Genomic DNA, 20,691 nt, shown 5'->3' on the forward strand with positions numbered 1-20,691 from the left:
ATTTTAAGAATCCCATTCATTTCCTATGGAAAACGGCTTTTTGCTCAATAGCTTCCGAGTTATGGGACCCAGAGGCCCCAGACCAATGTTGACCTGTCCTACTATGTGGTACTAACAACACACACCTCACTAAAAATTAATATTTTGCTCCTCCTATTTTATTTAAATATTTTAAGAATCCCATTTGTTTCCTATGGAAAACGGCTTTTTGCTCAATAGCTTCCGAGTTATAGGACCCAGAGGCCCCAGACCAATGTTGACCTGTCCTACTATGTGGTACTAACAACACACACCTCACTAAAAATTAATATTTTGCTCCCCCTATTTTATTTAAATATTTTAAGAATCCCATTCATTTCCTATGGAAAACGGCTTTTTGCTCAATAGCTTCCGAGTTATAGGACCCAGAGGCCCCAGACCAATGTTTACCTGTTCTACTATGTGGTACTAACAACACACACCTCACTAAAAATAAATATTTTGCTCCTCCTATTTTATTTAAATATTTTAAGAATCCCATTCGTTTCCTATGGGAAATTGCTTTTTGCTCAATAGCTTCCGAGTTATAGGACCCAGAGGCCCCAGACCAATGTTTACCTGTCCTACTATGTGGTACTAACAACACACACCTCACTAAAAATAAATATTTTGCTCCTCCTATTTTATTTAAATATTTTAAGAATCCCATTCGTTTCCTATGGGAAATTGCTTTTTGCTCAATAGCTTCCGAGTTATAGGAGCCAGTGGCCCCAGACCAATGTTGACCTGTCCTACTATGTGGTACTAACAACACACACCTCACTAAAAAATAATATTTTGCTCCTCCTATTTTATTTAAATATTTTAAGAATCCCATTCATTTCCTATGGGAAATTGCTTTTTGCTCAATAGCTTCCGAGTTATAGGACCCAGAGGCCCCAGACCAATGTTTACCTGTTCTACTATGTGGTACTAACAACACACACCTCACTAAAAATTAATATTTTGCTCCTCCTATTTTATTTAAATATTTTAAGAATCCCATTCGTTTCCTATGGGAAATTGCTTTTTGCTCAATAGCTTCCGAGTTATAGGAGCCAGTGGCCCCAGACCAATGTTGACCTGTCCTACTATGTGGTACTAACAACACACACCTCACTAAAAAATAATATTTTGCTCCTCCTATTTTATTTAAATATTTTAAGAATCCCATTCATTTCCTATGGGAAATTGCTTTTTGCTCAATAGCTTCCGAGTTATAGGACCCAGAGGCCCCAGACCAATGTTTACCTGTTCTACTATGTGGTACTAACAACACACACCTCACTAAAAATTAATATTTTGCTCCTCCTATTTTATTTAAATATTTTAAGAATCCCATTAGTTTCCTATGGGAAATTGCTTTTTGCTCAATAGCTTCCGAGTTATAGGAGCCAGTGGCCCCAGACCAATGTTGACCTGTCCTACTATGTGGTACTAACAACACACACCTCACTAAAAATTAATATTTTGCTCCTCCTATTTTATTTAAATATTTTAAGAATCCCATTCATTTCCTATGGAAAACGGCTTTTTGCTCAATAGCTTCCGAGTTATAGGACCCAGAGGCCCCAGACCAATGTTGACCTGTCCTACTAAGTGGTAATAACAACACACACCTCACTAAAAATTAATATTTTGCTCCTCCTATTTTATTTAAATTTTTTAAGAATCCCATTCATTTCCTATGGGAAATTGCTTTTTGCTCAATAGCTTCCGAGTTATAGGACCCAGAGGCCCCAGACCAATGTTGACCTGTCCTACTAAGTGGTACTAACAACACACACCTCACTAAAAATTAATATTTTGCTCCTCCTATTTTATTTAAATATTTTAAGAATCCCATTCATTTCCAATGGGAAATTGCTTTTTGCTCAATAGCTTCCGAGTTATGGGACCCAGAGGCCCCAGACCAATTTAGACCTGTCCTATTATGTGGTACTAACAACACACACCTCACTAAAAATTAATATTTTGCTCCTCCTATTTTATTTAAATATTTTAAGAATCCCATTCATTTCCTATGGAAAACGGCTTTTTGCTCAATAGCTTCCGAGTTATAGGACTCAGAGGCCCCAGACCAATGTGGACCTGTCCTACAATATGGTAGTAACAACACACACCTCACTAAAAATTAATATTTTGCACCTCCAATTTTATTTGAATATTTTAAGAATCCCATTCATTTCCTATGGAAAACGGCTTTTTGCTCAATAGCTTCCGAGTTATGGGACCCAGAGGCCCCAAACCAATGTGGACCTGTCCTACAATGTGGTAATAACAACACACACCTCACTAAAAATTAATATTTTGCACCTCCAATTTTATTTGAATTTTTTAAAAATCCCATTCATTTCCTATGGAAAACGGCTTTTTGCTCAATAGCTTCTGAGTTAGGGGACCCAGAGGCCCCAGACCAATTTAGGCATGTTCTACTATGTGGTACTAACAACACACACCTCACTAAAAAATAATATTTTGCTCCTCCTATTTTATTTAAATATTTTAAGAATCCCATTCATTTCCAATGGGAAATTGCTTTTTGCTCAATAGCTTCCGAGTTATGGGACCCAGAGGCCCCAGACCAATTTAGACCTGTTCTACTATGTGGTAATAACAACACACACCTCACTAAAAATTTATATTTTGCTCCTCCTATTTTATTTAAATATTTTAAGAATCCCATTCATTTCCTATGGGAAATTGCTTTTTGCTCAATAGCTTCCGAGTTATAGGACTCAGAGGCCCCAGACCAATGTTGACCTGTCCTACTATGTGGTACTTACAACACACACCTCACTAAAAATTAATATTTTGCACCTCCAATTTTATTTGAATTTTTTAAAAATCCCATTCATTTCCTATGGAAAACGGCTTTTTGCTCAATAGCTTCCGAGTTATAGGACCCAGAGGCCCCAGACCAATGTTGACCTGTCCTACTAAGTGGTACTAACAACACACACCTCACTAAAAATTAATATTTTGCACCTCCAATTTTATTTGAATATTTTAAGAATCCCATTCATTTCCTATGGAAAACGGCTTTTTGCTCAATAGCTTCCGAGTTATAGGACCCAGAGGCCCCAGACCAATGTTGACCTGTCCTACTATGTGGTACTAACAACACACACCTCACTAAAAAATAATATTTTGCTCCTCCTATTTTATTTAAATATTTTAAGAATCCCATTAATTTCCTATGGGAAATTGCTTTTTGCTCAATAGCTTCCGAGTTATAGGACCCAGAGGCCCCAGACCAATGTTGACCTGTCCTACTAAGTGGTACTAACAACACACACCTCACTAAAAATTAATATTTTGCTCCTCCTATTTTATTTAAATATTTTAAGAATCCCATTCATTTCCAATGGGAAATTGCTTTTTGCTCAATAGCTTCCGAGTTATGGGACCCAGAGGCCCCAGACCAATTTAGACATGTTCTACTATGTGGTACTAACAACACACACCTCACTAAAAATTAATATTTTGCTCCTCCTATTTTATTTAAATATTTTAAGAATCCCATTCATTTCCTAAGGAAAACGGCTTTTTGCTCAATAGCTTCCGAGTTATGGGACCCAGAAACCCCAGACCAATGCAGACCAACACAGTCTGACTCCGAGAACATCAAATACCGACTGTTGGCCAAGGCACTTGAACGTCGGTGGCTGACGGGAAAGGTACCCTTCGGCGTAGTCTGCAGACGGAAATGGGGTGCTCCAGCAGCCGATTCACTCCTGTATTAACCCGACTACGTCTCCAATAGACGCTGTGAGCATCTTTCCTATTGGATGTTTTTTTGGATATTTTTCTGTGAAAATGGCGGAAATACTTTTTATTCTGGGTGGGTAAGATATTTATGTATCGTTACACCATTAAAATTGTTTGCGTAAACATTTTAGTGAGCGTTCCGCAGCATTGAGAAGAGCTGGAATAAATAAATAAATATGTTTATATATTTATTTATTATATACGGAGACCACCAGACTTCCTCGAAGCAACGAGAATGGTCTATTAAATTCAAAATGGGATTTAAGGGATACAGTGCCATACGGTCCATCGCCATACGTCAATATGAATTAAATTCATAGAATTTACGAGTCGATGGTCAATGGTCGGATACAGATCTTGTTATAACGACAATTGAATAAAAGCTATGGTCTACCACGTGGGCGGCAACGGAGCTGCCGTCAATTATGTTGTTTTTGTCATAGGGTCCGCTGGTTAGGAAATAGACAGATATTCCAAGGTTTCCTTCGAAAGGCACCTTGGAATATGTATCTATTCTCCGCAGTTTAGACATAATTAATAAGTGACTTTTTTTAATGAACTTAACTCGGGTATTTTTAATCGCTGTCTGGTGGCTTGTTACGTCACTCAGAGACACGCATGGATACATTTTATAGTGACAGCCTGTAACCTATTTTTTAAAGCAAAACATTTATATATCGAGGCAGGGTTATTTGAAACAATTAATTGAATATGTGTGAGAGGCCATTCTTCCTCTTGAGTGTGCTTCCTATTTAGGTCTAGTGTACACCCATACTGTCCACAAGCACCCACCCCCCTCCCCATATGGATATGGGGAATTGTTGCCACGTCCCAGTGGTGGTGGTGTCATATATATGAAAGAGGGCATTCAAATATACTACAATGATCAATTAGGAGGCCTAAGCCCTAAAGGAAGTGATGCAATAGGTGACTGAGTCGAGGACATTAACAAGTAAGCTATAGGACACGCAAGCCCACCTCCCTCATCACGTGCCTGGAAGAGATCCGGAGCTGGTTGAGCAGAAACTTCCTGAAACTCAATGGAAACAAGACCGAGGCCCTGCTCATCGGATCCAAATCCACCCTCACTAAATCACAACACACCCCAGCTCCACTCATGATCATCGATGGATTCCCAGTACCCTTCTCCTCCAAAGTCAAGAGCCTCGGCGTCATCCTGGACAACACCCTCTCATTCGCACCCCATATTCACAACATCACCCGGACTGCATTCTTCCACCTCCGCAACATCGCGAGACTCCGCCCATCACTGACCCAATCCAGCACTGAAATCCTAATTCACTCATTTGTCACATCACGCATAGACTACTGCAACGCCCTCCTCACCGGACTCCCCACCAAACTCATCAACAGACTGCAGACCATTCAGAACTCAGCCGCCCTGATCATCACCAGCACCAAATCATCTGACCACATCACCCCTGTCCTCATCCAACTTCACTGGCTCCCAGTACACTACCGCATCCAATACAAAACCCTACTCCTCACCTACAAAGCTCTCCACAACCTAGCCCCCAGTTACCTCTGCGACCTCCTCCAAGAATACACTCCCTCACTCTCCCTCTGCTCAACCTCTGCTGGACTACTATGTATCCCCACATCACAACTCACTACAATGGGTGCCCGGTCATTCAGCTGTTCAGCACCCAGGCTCTGGAACTCCCTCCCCCCACACATAAAACGGTCAGACACCATTACAACCTTCAACTCACAACTCAAAACTCACCTGTTCAAACTCGCACACAACGTCTAACTGATCACTGTTTTGATTCTTTGTTTGTTTTGTTTTGTCTTGTTTTTGTTTTAATTTATTTTTTCCACAATGTCTTGTTTTTTTAAACGATTTATGATGACTATATGCTCTGTAACCGGTGACCTTGGGTGTCTTGAAAGGTGCCTCTAAATAAAATGTATCATTATTATTATTATAACAGGAAAGGCTTACACAGCATCATCAAATGCACCATTGAAACGCATTGGCAACAAGCCGTTGCTAGAAATGTGTCTAAATCAGTTGACAAGTGATACAAACTTGTCTTTTAGACTTTAAACCAGGGTTCATCTTGGGGTTACTCTGTGAAAATTGTGACTCTCTGGGAATAAGCCAAAAATCCAAAGAAAAAAACGTGTTTCAATACCCGTACTGTCCGTACTTACTAGCCAAAATTTGAGTACGTTCCAATTCTGATCCGGCGAAAATAAGTATACTTCAAGGACCCGGATGCCGTACTCAAAACGGGCTAATCGTGAAGTGTGGATCGAAGTACACTCCCCGTACTCAACGGCAGCAATCTTCGCTACGTAGCGGAAGAGGCGGAGCCAGGCTGAGCCAAAGTCGGCGCATTTTCCACATAGCCTGCATTAATAGTCATTTTGTAGTTTTTATTTTTTTTATAGCTTTTTATAGCTGCTAGGCTTAAATAGTTCACCGTTCAAAGCGGGATGTTTATTGCGCGGGAGGAGCCAGATTTGGTTGACTGAAATCCTTAGATCCAGTAGGTGGCATCCTTGAGCTCGGGACCAAATTCAGGCTACACGAAGAAATCGTTAGAGCACATTGAAGAGGACATGGAAGACGATATCAATGATGGGGCGCTTCAAGAGTGGAAAGACTAGCAAAAATAAAGACCTCTGGAAAGAAGCAGGAGGAAGAGAAAATATTGTAAAATCTTTAATTTCTCACAAAGTTAATGTCAATACAGATCAGTGGTCCTCTGTCACACTTGCTTTATTTAAAAAAGACAAGGAAAACCTCCAGAAGTGGTTGAAGGTTATTTGGCAGCAGGACAGACAAGGAGTCCGCACTGAAGTGCTGCAAAAAGGTACGCTCCCTAATACAGTTTATGTTGTAGGTAGAATTTTAACTGTCCAAGACCATAAGAAAGGCTGTTAAGCATGAGGGGCCGCCTGGGACAGAATTCATACTTGGTCTTACACACTGTCGTTATACACACATACTTGGTCTTACACACACAAGTCCTTTTTCCATCAGATTTTCAAGCGAATTAACTCTTAAAGCGAATTAATTTGTAGCGACATAAGAAGCGGCTAAACGGTTTTCCATCGACAGAATGATTATAGCGAATTAAAATGGTGTCACAATGCCTCGTGTTGAAGCGCATTTTTCTGACCCGCTAGATGATTTTCCGTTGTCAATGCGTATGCGCGACATTTTATATATCGCTTCAGCCGTTTTCCATTACTTTTATGTCGCTAGAACTTTCCCAAAACCACCTCTGCAGAGCGAATTAACTTAGTGCGACAAAATCGGCGTTAGAGCGATATAACCCTTTTTCCATCACATATGTCGCACTAACTTTTGATGAGCATCATTTTAAAGCGCATTATCTTTTTGATGGAAAAAGGACTATAATTTCGCATAAACACCAGTATACACACACACACACACACACACACACACACACACACACACACACACACACACACGCACACACACACGTGTAGGCTATACCAGTTGAGGCTGGTCGTTTTTGCAGTGAGGGAGGAAGGACCGCGCGCTTGGTTGCCATTGGCCTGCTTGCACTGTTGTATGGTGGCATAAGAATGTGAGACTGAAGTTGTTTCAGGGGGTTTTGTATGGCGACACATTAGTGTCATAATTCACTAATGTGATAACAGATGCATTCGGGCGTATTATATTATTCCATACGCGTAGATATTAACTGCGAGCGCGCAAATGATCTCTGCGCGCGCGCAAATTACCTCTGCGCGCGCAAAACAGCCTCTCGCGCGCAAACTAGTAAAAGAACGAGAACATTATTCCAGATTCAACCTGATCTATAGGCATGGCGCCTATCAAGGAAAGTCGCATAGTATGGAGTTAGATTCATGCCAAAACCCCGCACACACGCAAAACGTGTTTTGCTCACGCATAACGATTCACACGCACACAAAACGTGTTTTACTCACACAAAATGAATCACACACACGCTCAGTGCACTGGAAAAAGGGTTTTATGCCGCACTTCATCTGATTATTATTTTGTAATTCAATTCAAATAAACATTTTTTGTTTTATTTTTAAAATAACTTTTTTTTATTTCAAAATACTGTGAAATATAGATATTTTTAGTTAGGAGTTCAATTAAGAAATATCTATTTTGACAAATGTAAAATGTCAAGGTTACGTACAAGCCTGCGCATGCGCATTAAATACAAAGACGCTTACGACTACTGGACCAAACCGCAGTGTTGCCAACTTAGCGATTTTGTCGCTATATTTAGCTACTTTTCAGACCCCTTTGGCGACTTTTTTTCAAAACAGCGACAAGCGACAAATCTAGCTTCTTTTTCAGCTGCTATTGGTGACTTTTGGCGACTTTTTGAGGTGAAACCACTACCCTTGACCAGAGTGACGATGACTCATTGGCGGCAGTAGCTCAGGTGGTAGAGCGGGTTGGCTGGTAATCTGAAGGTTGTTGGTTCAATCCCCGGCTTCACCAAGCAGTGTATCGAGGTGTCTTTGGCAAAGCACCTAACCCTGACTGATGTCGCGATGTGATGTCGAATCCAGACAGAACCGCCTCAAGGCCATGAAGCGGCGAGAGCCGAGCGGGAATAAATGATGATGATGATGTATACAATAATGAGAAACAATTGTTTGATAAAATTGTAATCTTTTTGATTGGATAAACCAAATTATTTCTGATAGATATTTCTTAAATGAGAACCAATTGTTGGAGTGAATCAATATTTTTTTGTTTAGGATTTAACATACGATTTAAATGTATTAACTTCATTCAAAGAATAGAATTATACTTGGTGCCAAGTTGTATTGTTTTGTTTTTATGAACATAGGAAATATTGTTTGAGGCAAGCTATATATTTGTCATTGGCTCAAGTTATGTAATATAGATGTGAACCATTACCCATGTTTTTTTTACTTGGTTCAACAGAAGGCTTTTTCCAGTGTGTGGTTTGCAAATACAAAACATCATTCACAAACTAATGCATTTTGCTTCATAAACAAATACAGTATGTTTTACACAAAGTACAATCGGATTGCATTTGCGATCAGCAAGGCGGAAAATGAGTGCCAAAAGTCACGTGACAAATAAATGTCCTGTGATTCACACTACACAACAGCAGGCGGCGGTGTTGAGTCAGTTTAAGGCCGCCAGGACGATCTTTTTTCTCCCCAAAGTCTTGTAACCACGACAACGCCGGTAACCCCCCCCCCCCCCCCCCCCCCCGCGCGCTAAGGCCCGCCCCCATCTCCCAAAGCCTGTGACGCTACAATATTATATTATAAAGATATTAATATATTATATTATATCATCTTATATTATTTAGATATAGAGGACCTGGACTCCTGCCAGAGCTCTCGGAGTGTTCTAGATTCGAATATTTTATAGAACGGATGATATTATGAATCCTAAACGACTGCTTCGGTTTTTCTGACGTCTCTGGTACTTCCACAACACGTAGAGACGGGTTTAGAATGAATTGGCGGTCACAAGAGGAAGCCTCTCTCAAACTCGACCACGCGAGGAAACGAACAAATAATTTTTTGGTGCGAACGCAGCATAACTAAGGGGTCAGAACAGTCTCATTAATAATGAATGCACAGAGAAGGATCCCATTTGAAGACAGAAACAATGAACATATTATAACTATTGATAAGAAATGGGCTCTCAAGTCTCACGCATTCGGCGTGAGATACACGCAATTCAACCCATGGCGTCGTATTTCTCACGCAGAGAAATTACCAGGATAGCGCCCACCAATTTGCGCCGCTACCTAACACTGGGACAGGTAGGTATCAAATGGGTTTCACGTACATAGGGTAACCAGCCGTCCTCTTTTGCCCGGACATGCCCTCTTTGAGACGCTTTATGTGTGGCGGAATATCAAAATCGTCCGGGATTTTATTAAATCCTCATACATGTTCACATTGAATTTGCATTGCGTTTCTCTGGGTTGTTCACAAAGCAGTTAGGCTACACCTCCCATACTCAGTGCTGTCCGCTTTGCTTTGGTTGAAGTGAGTAGGGGGAGTGGTTAAGTAGACCCTTCAGATTCTCCTACAGGGGATTGATAAAATTCAATCTATTGAACACAACAGAAAGAAACACTTGGTCAGTGAATGCCACAGATATATTTTAGAAATTGGACTGAATGCCACGTGAATATATAATTATGTTTTTGCATGTTTCAACTTTTGCAACGTTTAAAAGTATATGCCTCTACTGGTCTTGCTTGAGCCAATAGCCTTTTGAGGAAGTGTTGTTTCTGAATATTAGAGTTAAGGGCCAATAATGCTTATTATCATACAGTAGTCACCATGTCTATGGACACATTTGTATGCAGTCACATGTTAATATACGCCCCCCGCCGACAAAATCGAGAGCATTGTGACACTGTACATCAAAGTGATATGTTGAAATTATGATCAATAGTCTAATAATGACATTATTAAGAAAAATACATGGTTGTTTTTTCAAGACTTGTTCAAGACTTGAAAAGTTTGGGACTTAGACTTGGACTTGCTTTGGTGTGACTTTGACTTGGACTGGACTTGCCTTTCCCTGTCTTGACTTGGGACTCGACTCGGACTTGACTACTAAGACTTGGGACTTACTTGGGTCTTGCAAAACAGTGACTTTGTCCCACCTCTGTCCGTTTCATTCAAACATACACATTCAAACACACAACATACACTACTATTCTCTCTCACATACATTACTATTCTCTCTCACATACCCAAATATACTCTCTCACATACACTACTATACTCTCTCAAATACACTACTATACTCTCTCACATACACGACTATACACTCATACATGCATGTAAAAGGAGTATAATAGTGTGTGTGTATGAGTATAGTGGTGTATATGCAAGATTATAATAGTGTGTGTAAGACCAAGTATGAATTCTGTCCCAGGTGGCCCCTCATAGTTAAGGGATGCTTACCGTGATGCTACTGTATCTAACAGGATTTAGTTTTCACCTACAGTAGTAGGTGAAAACTAACATATTGTTGTATATTGTTTTTGTATTTTTGTAGATTATTGACATTGAAACTTTTAATATTTATCAATAACGTTACTATTATATTATTATATTAAGGGAGAGAGGAAAATGAGAGGGAGACAGTTGACGGAAACAAGGAAAATGAGAGTGAAAATTAAGAAAGTTCGGAGGCAAGGGAGACAAAGCAGAGAAAGGCAAAAACAGTTGTTGAGTCTGGTGAAGAAAATGATGACACACATGAAGGGGACGACAAAATGACAACGCAAACACCACCAACAGTTGAAGAACTCACCGAAAGTGACAGTGAAGAACAACTTTCAGCGACAATGACAAGAAGGAGAAAAGTAAAAACAGCTGTTTACTCTGGAGATGAAAGTGATGACACAAATGAAGGAGATTTCAAAATTACAATTCAACCATCACCAACAGTTGAAGAACTCACCGAAAGTGACAGTGAAGAACAACTTTCAGCGACAATGACAAGAAGGAGAAAAGTAAAAACAGCTGTTGACTCTGGAGAAGAAAGTGATGACACAAATGAAGGAGATTTCAAAATTACAATTCAACCATCACCAACAGTTGAAGAACTCACCGAAAGTGACAGTGAAGAACAACTTTCAGCGACAATGACAAGAAGGAGAAAAGTAAAAACAGCTGTTGACTCTGGAGAAGAAAGTGATGACACAAATGAAGGAGATTTCAAAATTACGATTCAACCATCACCAACAGTTGAAGAACTCACCGAAAGTGACAGTGAAGAACAACTTTCAGCGACAATGACAAGAAGGAGAAAAGTAAAAACAGCTGTTTACTCTGGAGAAGAAAGTGATGACACAAATGAAGGAGATTTCAAAATTACAAATCAACCATCACCAACAGTTCAAGAACTCACAGAAAGTGACAATGAAGAAGAACAAATTTCGGAGACAAAGGGAGAAGAGCACACAAAAAAAAATGATAAAGAGGACACGTACAGGACGTGCGTAGTCGGTCCAAAAGAATTCAAATTTAAGGTCGCAAGAAAAAATTGGATAAAAATAAAGCCGGAAAAGGGAAAAAGACAACTGAGACCCCCATGGACCGATATATTCTACAATGAATTTAGAAAAAGCAACCCATCGTGCACATTGGCCTTTAAGTACCAAAATATTAGAACACGTGACAGCCGGAAAAAAAAATCACCATACCTCCGCGCCACAGCCAAGTGCACGTTTGAAGGTTGTGAGGCGGTTTACACTTTCACCAGGAAAGGCCCACCAAAATACAACGCAAAAAAGATTACTGTCATGGTGACACGGTTTGGGGAAGTCAAACACCTTAAGTCTCAGAGAAAATGTAGGCCTGCAAGATACCTCAGGAGAGGAAAAATAGCAAAAGCAGTAAAAAGTGGTGTGAGCAACTGCTATTACGAATTGCTGAAAAACACACCTGTGGAGGAGATCATGGCTGGTAACATAACCAGAAGCCTCACAAAAGACGTGTTAAAAATCATATCTTACGAGATCAGAAGCGTTGCAAGGCTTCACAATGACCAATTGTTGGAGCTAATGCTCACTCAGAGGATTATCAGAGAGAGTGGTCGGCAAACTCGGCATGCATCATCGAACGGCTATCTGCAGCTCCTCCAGATTGACCCTTTTGCAACCCACTTATACACTGATGCGGGCCTGCAAATTTTGGCTGAACATTTGAGAGGACCCATGCCCACTACCCTATACCTCGATGCAACAGGTGGGGTAGTTCAGAAAGTACCCCATCAGTCAAAAAGAGTTCTCTATTATGCCCTGGTTCTGCCTGGAATGGGCAAGGACAAGCCGCCTTTGCCAGTCGCGGAGTTCGTGACTAACAGCCATAGTGTTCCATCAATATCGCACTGGCTTATGGAGTTCAATAGGAGGCTGTCCCACATTACCGGGAGAAAAATTGCACAAATAGAGACAGATTACAGCTGGGCGTTGATGAACAGTGTGCTCATCTCTTTTAACCACGAGGATGTCTCTGCATACCTTTGCAGAGCATTCGAAATTGTGTCGGGACAACTCAAAGTCATTCCAAAATTCACTGTGCTCCATTTGTGCTCTGCACATATACTTAAGGCAGTCTCCCAGGCCTTTGGGAGAACAACCAGTGACAGAGGCATAAAGGAGTATGCAACATACAGTTTTGCATACCTGCTGAACTGTACAAGCTTGCCAGAAGCACTTGAGGTTTTCTACCACATGTGTGTGCTGTTTGATGCAGAACAGCACACAGACTCAATCAATACCAGTGAAAGGTACCTGAATGGCTGCATTTTGCAGAGTCAACACATGGATATTGAGGAAACACAAGAGGGGAGCAGGATCTGTGATTCCAGTGACCCTTCCAATGGCATTCTCGCAAGGTCCCCCTTCATGCAGGCTTTTGACCTAAGAAGGGAGCAAGCCACATGTGACGTCCTGTCTGATGAGGAAGCAGACAAAAACAACAACTACCACTGCCCAGGTATAATAAATGTCTTGCTTAAGACATACATGGGCATCTTTCCCTTGTGGAGTGGTGTACTACTCGCTGATCTATCGAGGCACTCTAAAGGATCTATCACAAGAGGAACAGGGTGCAAAACACGGGAAACCAACTGCCATGTCGAACTATGGTTTAGGTTGGTGAAACACAGCATTCTGTGCAAAAGAAAATACCTCAGACCTGCAGAGTTTGTCTCTAAAATGTTTGCCTCAGTGCAGGGGAGGTATGTTGAACATGTGATTCAACAAAGCCTGCCAATTGATGTACTTCAGAGAAACCTTCAAAGCTCTGTTAAGCTGGAAGATGACCCAGAAGAGCAATGGTGTAAGAGGGACACCTCTTCTGGCAGTTCAAAGCGCAAGTCAAAATATTTCAATCCTCCAAAAAACATTCCAAACCCCAAGACCAAGACCAAAAGCAAGAAGATCATAAAAGTGGAGCAGAATCAACGGGTTGAAGATGCACAAGTAAGTAATGTGACGTTTTTTTAAATGACAGGTGTGAGATAAAGGACATGAAATGAAAATGTTTTTTTTCCTCCTCATTGCCCTAGGTAGAGACAATGAGGATGCAATATAATTATTAATAGAACCTCACATTTCACATCGTACACTTAAACCATAGATCATAGACCTTAATTGCTACATGGATTTCAATGTTAATTCTGACTTTCAGTTAAACTTGCTGTGGAAAAAGAGGGGAACAGAGATAATTGTTGCAACCCTGCCATCCCAAGTGAAGGGTCGGAGCCTCTTCATCCACCACACTGATCTACGGTGTCTACGACCCCACCTGTGGTTGACAGGAGAGGTAGGCGTATTAAAAGCTCTTCCTCTCACTGCTAGTCTATCTGTCTTTCAATTTGTAGTCCTTCAAACTGATGTATTTGGAGGACTGAAGACCTCCATTAACTCACACACACACACACACACACACACACACACACACACACACACACACACACACACACACACACACACACACACACACACACACACACACACACACACACACACGTAATAATGTCAATGTGAAAAAGCATTAACATGCAAGCATTAATATATCCTATAAAGGGGGCTAACGTTCTGGAGCTAAGGAACAAGCTAGTACAGAACAATAGGCAGAGCAAGAAGTTTAGCCACGAGCTTGTTGTCTGCGTTTGTCCACAGTTGGAATAAAGACATCAGTTGAAGTACATTAAAACTGTGGTGATACCTTGGCACTTAAGGATATCACAACACGCACACACACACACACAGACAGGCAGGCAGATAGACAGACATACTATCCCTCTTTGTTATTACCTGTCTTTCTTTCTGTTGTACATGGAAAACCACTGAGATGAAGCCACCCCCCTCTGAGTGAGTGGTGATCTCATGATAAGCCAACAGTAGGCCATAACTTCGTTATTAATTTCAATGGCCAAAGAAACTAGTTTGTGTTCATATGGTGATGCTGTGTGCTGATGCTAATCAAACATTATTTTGTGTTTATCAGATAATTCAGGGATTGCTGCATCTCAGTGCCTTCACGTACAACGTGGTGGACACCATTTACCTAATGGATTATTACACCGCAGGTGTACTTTTATTTGGTGACAGAGCTACTACACGTCGCCACACTTTACCTAAGGTAATATGTTCAGTGTATGTTTGTGCATTTTACGGTATGTTGCGTGATGGGTAATTACTACAGTGCATGAAATAACTGTGATGAGAAGGTAACACTTTATTTGAAGGTATCTACATAAGAGTGACATGACTCTTGTCATGAACTTCGTCATGAAAACTTAACATACACAGAAAATCCACCTCTTTTTGACATGATGACATAATCATTATTACAATTAGATGAGCAAGGTTACAGACAAACTCTAGCACTTGGTTAGATAATTGTGTGACAGGATATGTCACAGAACTGGCTTTCATGAAACCACTATTACAGTATAATGAATACATTTTTTAGACCTCAAGTAAAGTGGTACCATTTTGATGTGTCATTTAGATGTCGTAAAGGATAAGTGCGCTTTAAGTGTTATTGCACACTCATTTCCTTTCTGCAACACATATTGTGCTGTTATATATACTATATTATACAACGGGTGGCTTGAATCCAGCGATCTGATTGGTTCCTAACTGTTGTATAATAAGCGTATACATAACTGCTATGACGCCCAATCACTTTGTGAAAGTTTGCATATCACTCCGCGCCTGGAAGTAGAAACAGTTACAAAGTAAAAAATATGTTGAATGATGGAGAGGGTGTAAATGTTGTTACTCCGGGAGTGAGCAAGGCGATGGAGAGACTAACGAAAGCTTAGGCACATGGCGAGTGAACTGCTCCATAGGATAAATTGCCGGCGTACCGCTCTAGCGGAGCCTTCTCTCGGAGGGACGCTAAAGTGTGTTGCATAGCGACCGTCGTGCATTTTGAAGGCAGCCAGGAGGGACTACTTTTTTGTATTCTTTAATAAAACAGCTACTTTGACTTTCTTGTTTGTTTTTTTATAGATCACTTCAGTCAGTAGTATGTGCTCATTATACCACTGTTAAGGGGCGTTGTTCGGACAGACGCGCAGCCACAGCCTGCCACAGCCTGTCGTGATCTATTGCTTAACTATACTTATCATAGGTGGACAGCTAACTAACATGTTCATAAAATCATCCTGAAACATTGTTTTTTTCATGCTGTAGGTAAACTTCGATAACTTTGACGGAATCCTGTCATTTGTCCACGTGAACAAAAATCACTGGAACATGCTGGTATGTTGATTCATTAATATTCATTCATTCAAATGTGGGTTTTCACATAGTGAAATAAAGTATTGCGGCGAGTATCAAGGTCATGGTCAAGGTTGCTTTATTCATACCCTTGGGTAAATTTGGTTTGCATGTGTATCGATCGCCACATGCAGCGATGGATACTCATCAACTTCTCAATACAGTATTTTTCCGAAACTGTACTTGGCTTATTATTTCATCCACTCAACTCATTTGGCGACTGTGAAATTGGCATAGGGAAACTTTGATTCTAAGTTTACTTTGACCCATCACCTTTTTTCTTGCTTTGCATGCACTCTCCCTGCTATTTCTGGGAATTGCATCTCTAGTTAAAGAATACCCTCTCTTTTTTCTCAGTACATTCATGCAAAGTCTGGTACTGTGTACCAAATGGATCCCTCACCAGCATCCTCTGAGCTTGAGGACTCTACCCATGCGGCTCAGAGACTACAGTAAATATTCAAGCTAGGATTCTAAACATTAAAATGTCAATCATGTTTACTTTTATTCTACAATGGCAGCTGTGGTGTTTTGAAGATATTTCCATATACCTTATAATTGAATACAAACTTTGCTAAATTGTATCTGTGGATGGAAAATGTTTTGGTAGCACTTAAAGAAAAGTATCACATTTCTTCAGGGAATACTTGAAGATTAGAAAACATCAGGGGAAAACTGACTGGGTGGATGTGAAGTGGAAAGGAGGAGTGATGCCCCACCCAGTGCAAATGGATGGTTGCAGCTGTGGTGTCATTGTTGTTGAAGTAAGTTGATATATGTAGCATAGAGGAAACATGATGTTTCTTTAATTTTTGTGATGATGGAGATAAGCTTACATTTGGGTGTTTCCACAGATATACAAGATGATTTCAAAGGATAAGTTCACTATTGTGTACTTTGAGCCCCCTTTCTCGGTTGGCTAGGATGAAATAGAATGGTTGACACTGAAATGTTGACGTTTGGTCCTGTCTCTGGGTATTTGGCTCATTTAGAATCGCCCCTGCCTGCTTCAGAATGGCTGCCTATGGGCATTTACGAACCATGAATGCCCATAGGCAACCATTTAGAAGCTGGCAGCAGTGATTCTAAAACCTCCCCACCAAGCATGTGTTGACAAATGGTTTAGTTTTCTATTAAAAGAGAAAGACAATCACTTTAATGTTGTTAATTCAGATGGCCAGAGCAGTGATGGAAGCCTTCCCTGAGTTCCCCAAAATGAACTTCTCAACAAAAAGGAGAGCCATGGAAGAGGCGAGGAGAGATATGGCTCTCCAAGTCCTTGAATCATCAGGTATACAATGCAGTATACATCTTTTTTTGAATAACTTAAAGGCATTCCAAATATATTCTGATTAAGGGCCCAATTTTGAGAATGATATGGTAACAGAATTGGTGAATGTGATTGGCGAATGCAATTTCCCTTAGCCACAGGCCTTGCCCATATCAGAGTCTCCACCGATTACCTCTTGCGGGTTTAAAAAAAGGCACATACCATTTGCCGATAAAATCCCCAAAATTGGGCCCTAAATATGTCATGCAAATACACTTTATTTCAGTCTTTGATGAGGAGACTTGTTCGATGTGTGGAGCTGACAAGCCCCCTGGACAAGCACCTCCCGTTACAGACTGGGTGAGTTGTTGTGAGCAGCACATACATTTTGTAACGTAATGTGACATACAGTGTTGGTAGTAACTAGTAACAAAGTTAATTAACAAAGATAATTCAATTTTGATAGCAATATGTAAAAAGGCCAAGAAAGTTGAAGGGGTTCAATGTTCACAGAAAACTTTCTTTGATTCAAACTTAACCTTTGCTATAATCTGCTGGTTTGGTGACCTGAGTCTAACAAACAAAAACAGGGTTTGTTCTACTCGGTCTATCCTCAGAACAACGAGAGGCAATGTTGATATTATGACCAAAAGGGGGCGTGCCTCCGTGAAATGCCGCAAGACAGCTGGGAGATGTAGCCTAGGCCTACACCTTACGACTCGTACGGCCAGTTCCATACAACTGGATCGCGGCATAACTGTCCTTCTCTTCCTTTCTTCAAAGCTCATCTCAAGACCTTTCTGTTTAACTTCTCTCCCACTCCAAACACATAGCTCTATCCTCTAGACTAGAGGCTCCCTTTGTTTAGTTTAGTTTTTCTCTTTTTTTGTATTGTTGTTTGTTTGTGGTTGTATTTTCATTTCCACTATGTGAAGTGACCTTGGGTTTGAGAAGGGAGCTATATAAATGGAAATTATTATTATCACTATTATTATTATTTACCTGTTTTGAAACCAAATTGCCCCGTAAGGACATTTCAGCTCAATTAAATTCACCTGGAGGGTCAGGTAACGCAAAAGTAACAAGTGACATAAGGCATTACTCCACACAAGTAACGTAATGAAGTAACTTCCCCAATGCTGGTGACATACCACTTAAGCCTAAGTGTCCTACCAAGTGACAAAGTCATGTACATGAATGAATCATTAATTGTTTTTTCAATTCAACAGATCCAGTGTGATAATTGTGACCGGTGGTTCCATAACCTTTGCTTGAACATGGACCAAAATAAGTTAAAGGAACTCAAGAAAAGGCAATGGCTGTGTGTTTTATGCCGATGACAAGGTTGAGGAAAATTGTGCCTCGTCCAAGTGCCAGGTTTTGTTTAGAAATGTGATTAAAAAAAACGTAAAAGGCGTGTTAACATCAGAAGATGTGGAAAGCATGAATGGGGAGGGGAGACACACACACACACACACACACACACACACACACACACACACACACACACACACACACACACACACACACACACACACACACACACACACACACACATTTCCATTTCATCTATTCTCTCTGGTTACAGCCATATACACTTTGATATTGGATCCCTTCCACTTACTTTAACCCTAGGCTATACCGTAAGGACTGAAGATCAATGCCTGATTACCAAAAGATTCTGTTGAGTCAGTGTATAAAACACAACAGCTGCGTTGATTGAGAAACGCTTTACACCAATACTGTGCATAGTCTGATTCATTGCCATGGATTGCAAGAAGGAAATATTACAGAAAGGTCTGAAGTTAAAATATAATTTGCAAGTTCACATAATGAAGTGGGAAAACAAATGAAGGTGTGTTTGATTAGTATATCATGAATGGAATTCTTAAAATATTTAAAGAAAATTGGAGGTGCAAAATATTAATTTTTAAGGAGGTGTGTGTTGTTATTACCATATTGTAGGACAGGTCCACATTGGTCTGGGGCCTCTGGGTCCCATAACTCGGAAGCTATTGAGCAAAAAGCAATTTCCCATAGGAAACTAATGGGATTCTTAAAATATTCAAATAAAATTGGAGGTGCAAAATATTAATTTTTAGTGAGGTGTGTGTTGTTATTACCATATTGTAGGACAGGTCCACATTGGTCTGGGGCCTCTGGGTCCCATAACTCGGAAGCTATTGAGCAAAAAGCCGTTTTCCATAGGAAATGAATGGGATTCTTAAAATAGTTAAATAAAATAGGAGGAGCAAAATATTAATTTTTAGTGAGGTGTGTGTTGTTAGTACCACATAGTAGGACAGGTCAACATTGGTCTGGGGCCACTGGCTCCTATAACTCGGAAGCTATTGAGCAAAAAGCCGTTTTCCATAGGAAATGAATGGGATTTTTAAAAAATTCAAATAAAATTGGAGGTGCAAAATATTAATTTTTAGTGAGGTGTGTGTTGTAAGTACCACATAGTAGGACAGGTCAACATTGGTCTGGGGCCTCTGAGTCCTATAACTCGGAAGCTATTGAGCAAAAAGCAATTTCCCATAGGAAATGAATGGGATTCTTAAAATATTTAAACAAAATAGGAGGAGCAAAATATAAATTTTTAGTGAGGTGTGTGTTGTTATTACCACATAGTAGAACAGGTCTAAATTGGTCTGGGGCCTCTGGGTCCCATAACTCGGAAGCTATTGAGCAAAAAGCAATTTCCCATTGGAAATGAATGGGATTCTTAAAATATTTAAATAAAATAGGAGGAGCAAAATATTAATTTTTAGTGAGGTGTGTGTTGTTATTACCACATTGTAGGACAGGTCCACGTTGGTTTGGGGCCTCTGGGTCCCATAACTCGGAAGCTATTGAGCAAAAAGCCGTTTTCCATAGGAAATGAATGGGATTCTTAAAATATTTCAATAAAATAGGAGGTGCAAAATATTTATTTTTAGTGAGGTGTGTGTTGTTATTACCACATTGTAGGACAGGTCCACATTGGTCTGGGACCTCTGGGTCCCATAACTCGGAAGCTATTGAGCAAAAAGCCATTTTCCATAGGAAATGAATGGGATTCTTAAAATATTTAAATAAAATAGGAGGAGCAAAATATTAATTTTTAGTGAGGTGTGTGTTGTTAGTACCACATAGTAGGACAGGTCAACATTGGTCTGGGGCCACTGGCTCCTATAACTCGGAAGCTATTGAGCAAAAAGCAATTTCCCATAGGAAACTAATGGGATTCTTAAAATATTTAAATAAAATAGGAGGAGCAAAATATTAATTTTTAGTGAGGTGTGTGTTGTTAGTACCACATAGTAGAACAGGTAAACATTGGTCTGG

The 20,691-nt window shown here is 40.2% G+C and overlaps 1 protein-coding gene across 3 annotated transcripts; it reads left to right on the plus strand.

The window, feature by feature from the left end:
* The first annotated feature begins 10,971 nt into the window (after positions 1 to 10,971).
* On the plus strand, positions 10,972 to 18,789 carry LOC115539084 (uncharacterized). 3 transcript variants are annotated; one of them, XR_003975672.1, is made up of 10 exons: positions 10,972 to 13,778; positions 13,987 to 14,121; positions 14,809 to 14,943; positions 16,005 to 16,073; positions 16,449 to 16,543; positions 16,732 to 16,855; positions 16,946 to 17,066; positions 17,265 to 17,382; positions 17,648 to 17,721; positions 18,591 to 18,789. XR_003975672.1 is itself a non-coding variant. In XM_030350283.1 (9 exons), exons 1-9 carry the CDS (start codon positions 11,061 to 11,063, stop codon positions 18,699 to 18,701), a joined length of 3,579 nt encoding a protein of 1,192 aa, XP_030206143.1. In that variant the 5' UTR covers positions 10,972 to 11,060; the 3' UTR covers positions 18,702 to 18,789. The 3 variants fall into 3 exon arrangements, 2 of the variants coding, with proteins under 2 accessions (XP_030206143.1, XP_030206144.1); XM_030350283.1 differs by lacking the exon at positions 16,946 to 17,066; XM_030350284.1 differs by lacking the exon at positions 16,946 to 17,066 and having other exon boundaries at positions 10,972 to 14,121.
* The last annotated feature ends 1,902 nt before the right edge of the window (positions 18,790 to 20,691 follow it).

This window comes from Gadus morhua, unplaced genomic scaffold, assembly GCF_902167405.1.
Source record: "Gadus morhua unplaced genomic scaffold, gadMor3.0, whole genome shotgun sequence".
NCBI classification, from domain to species: Eukaryota; Metazoa; Chordata; class Actinopteri; order Gadiformes; family Gadidae; genus Gadus; species Gadus morhua.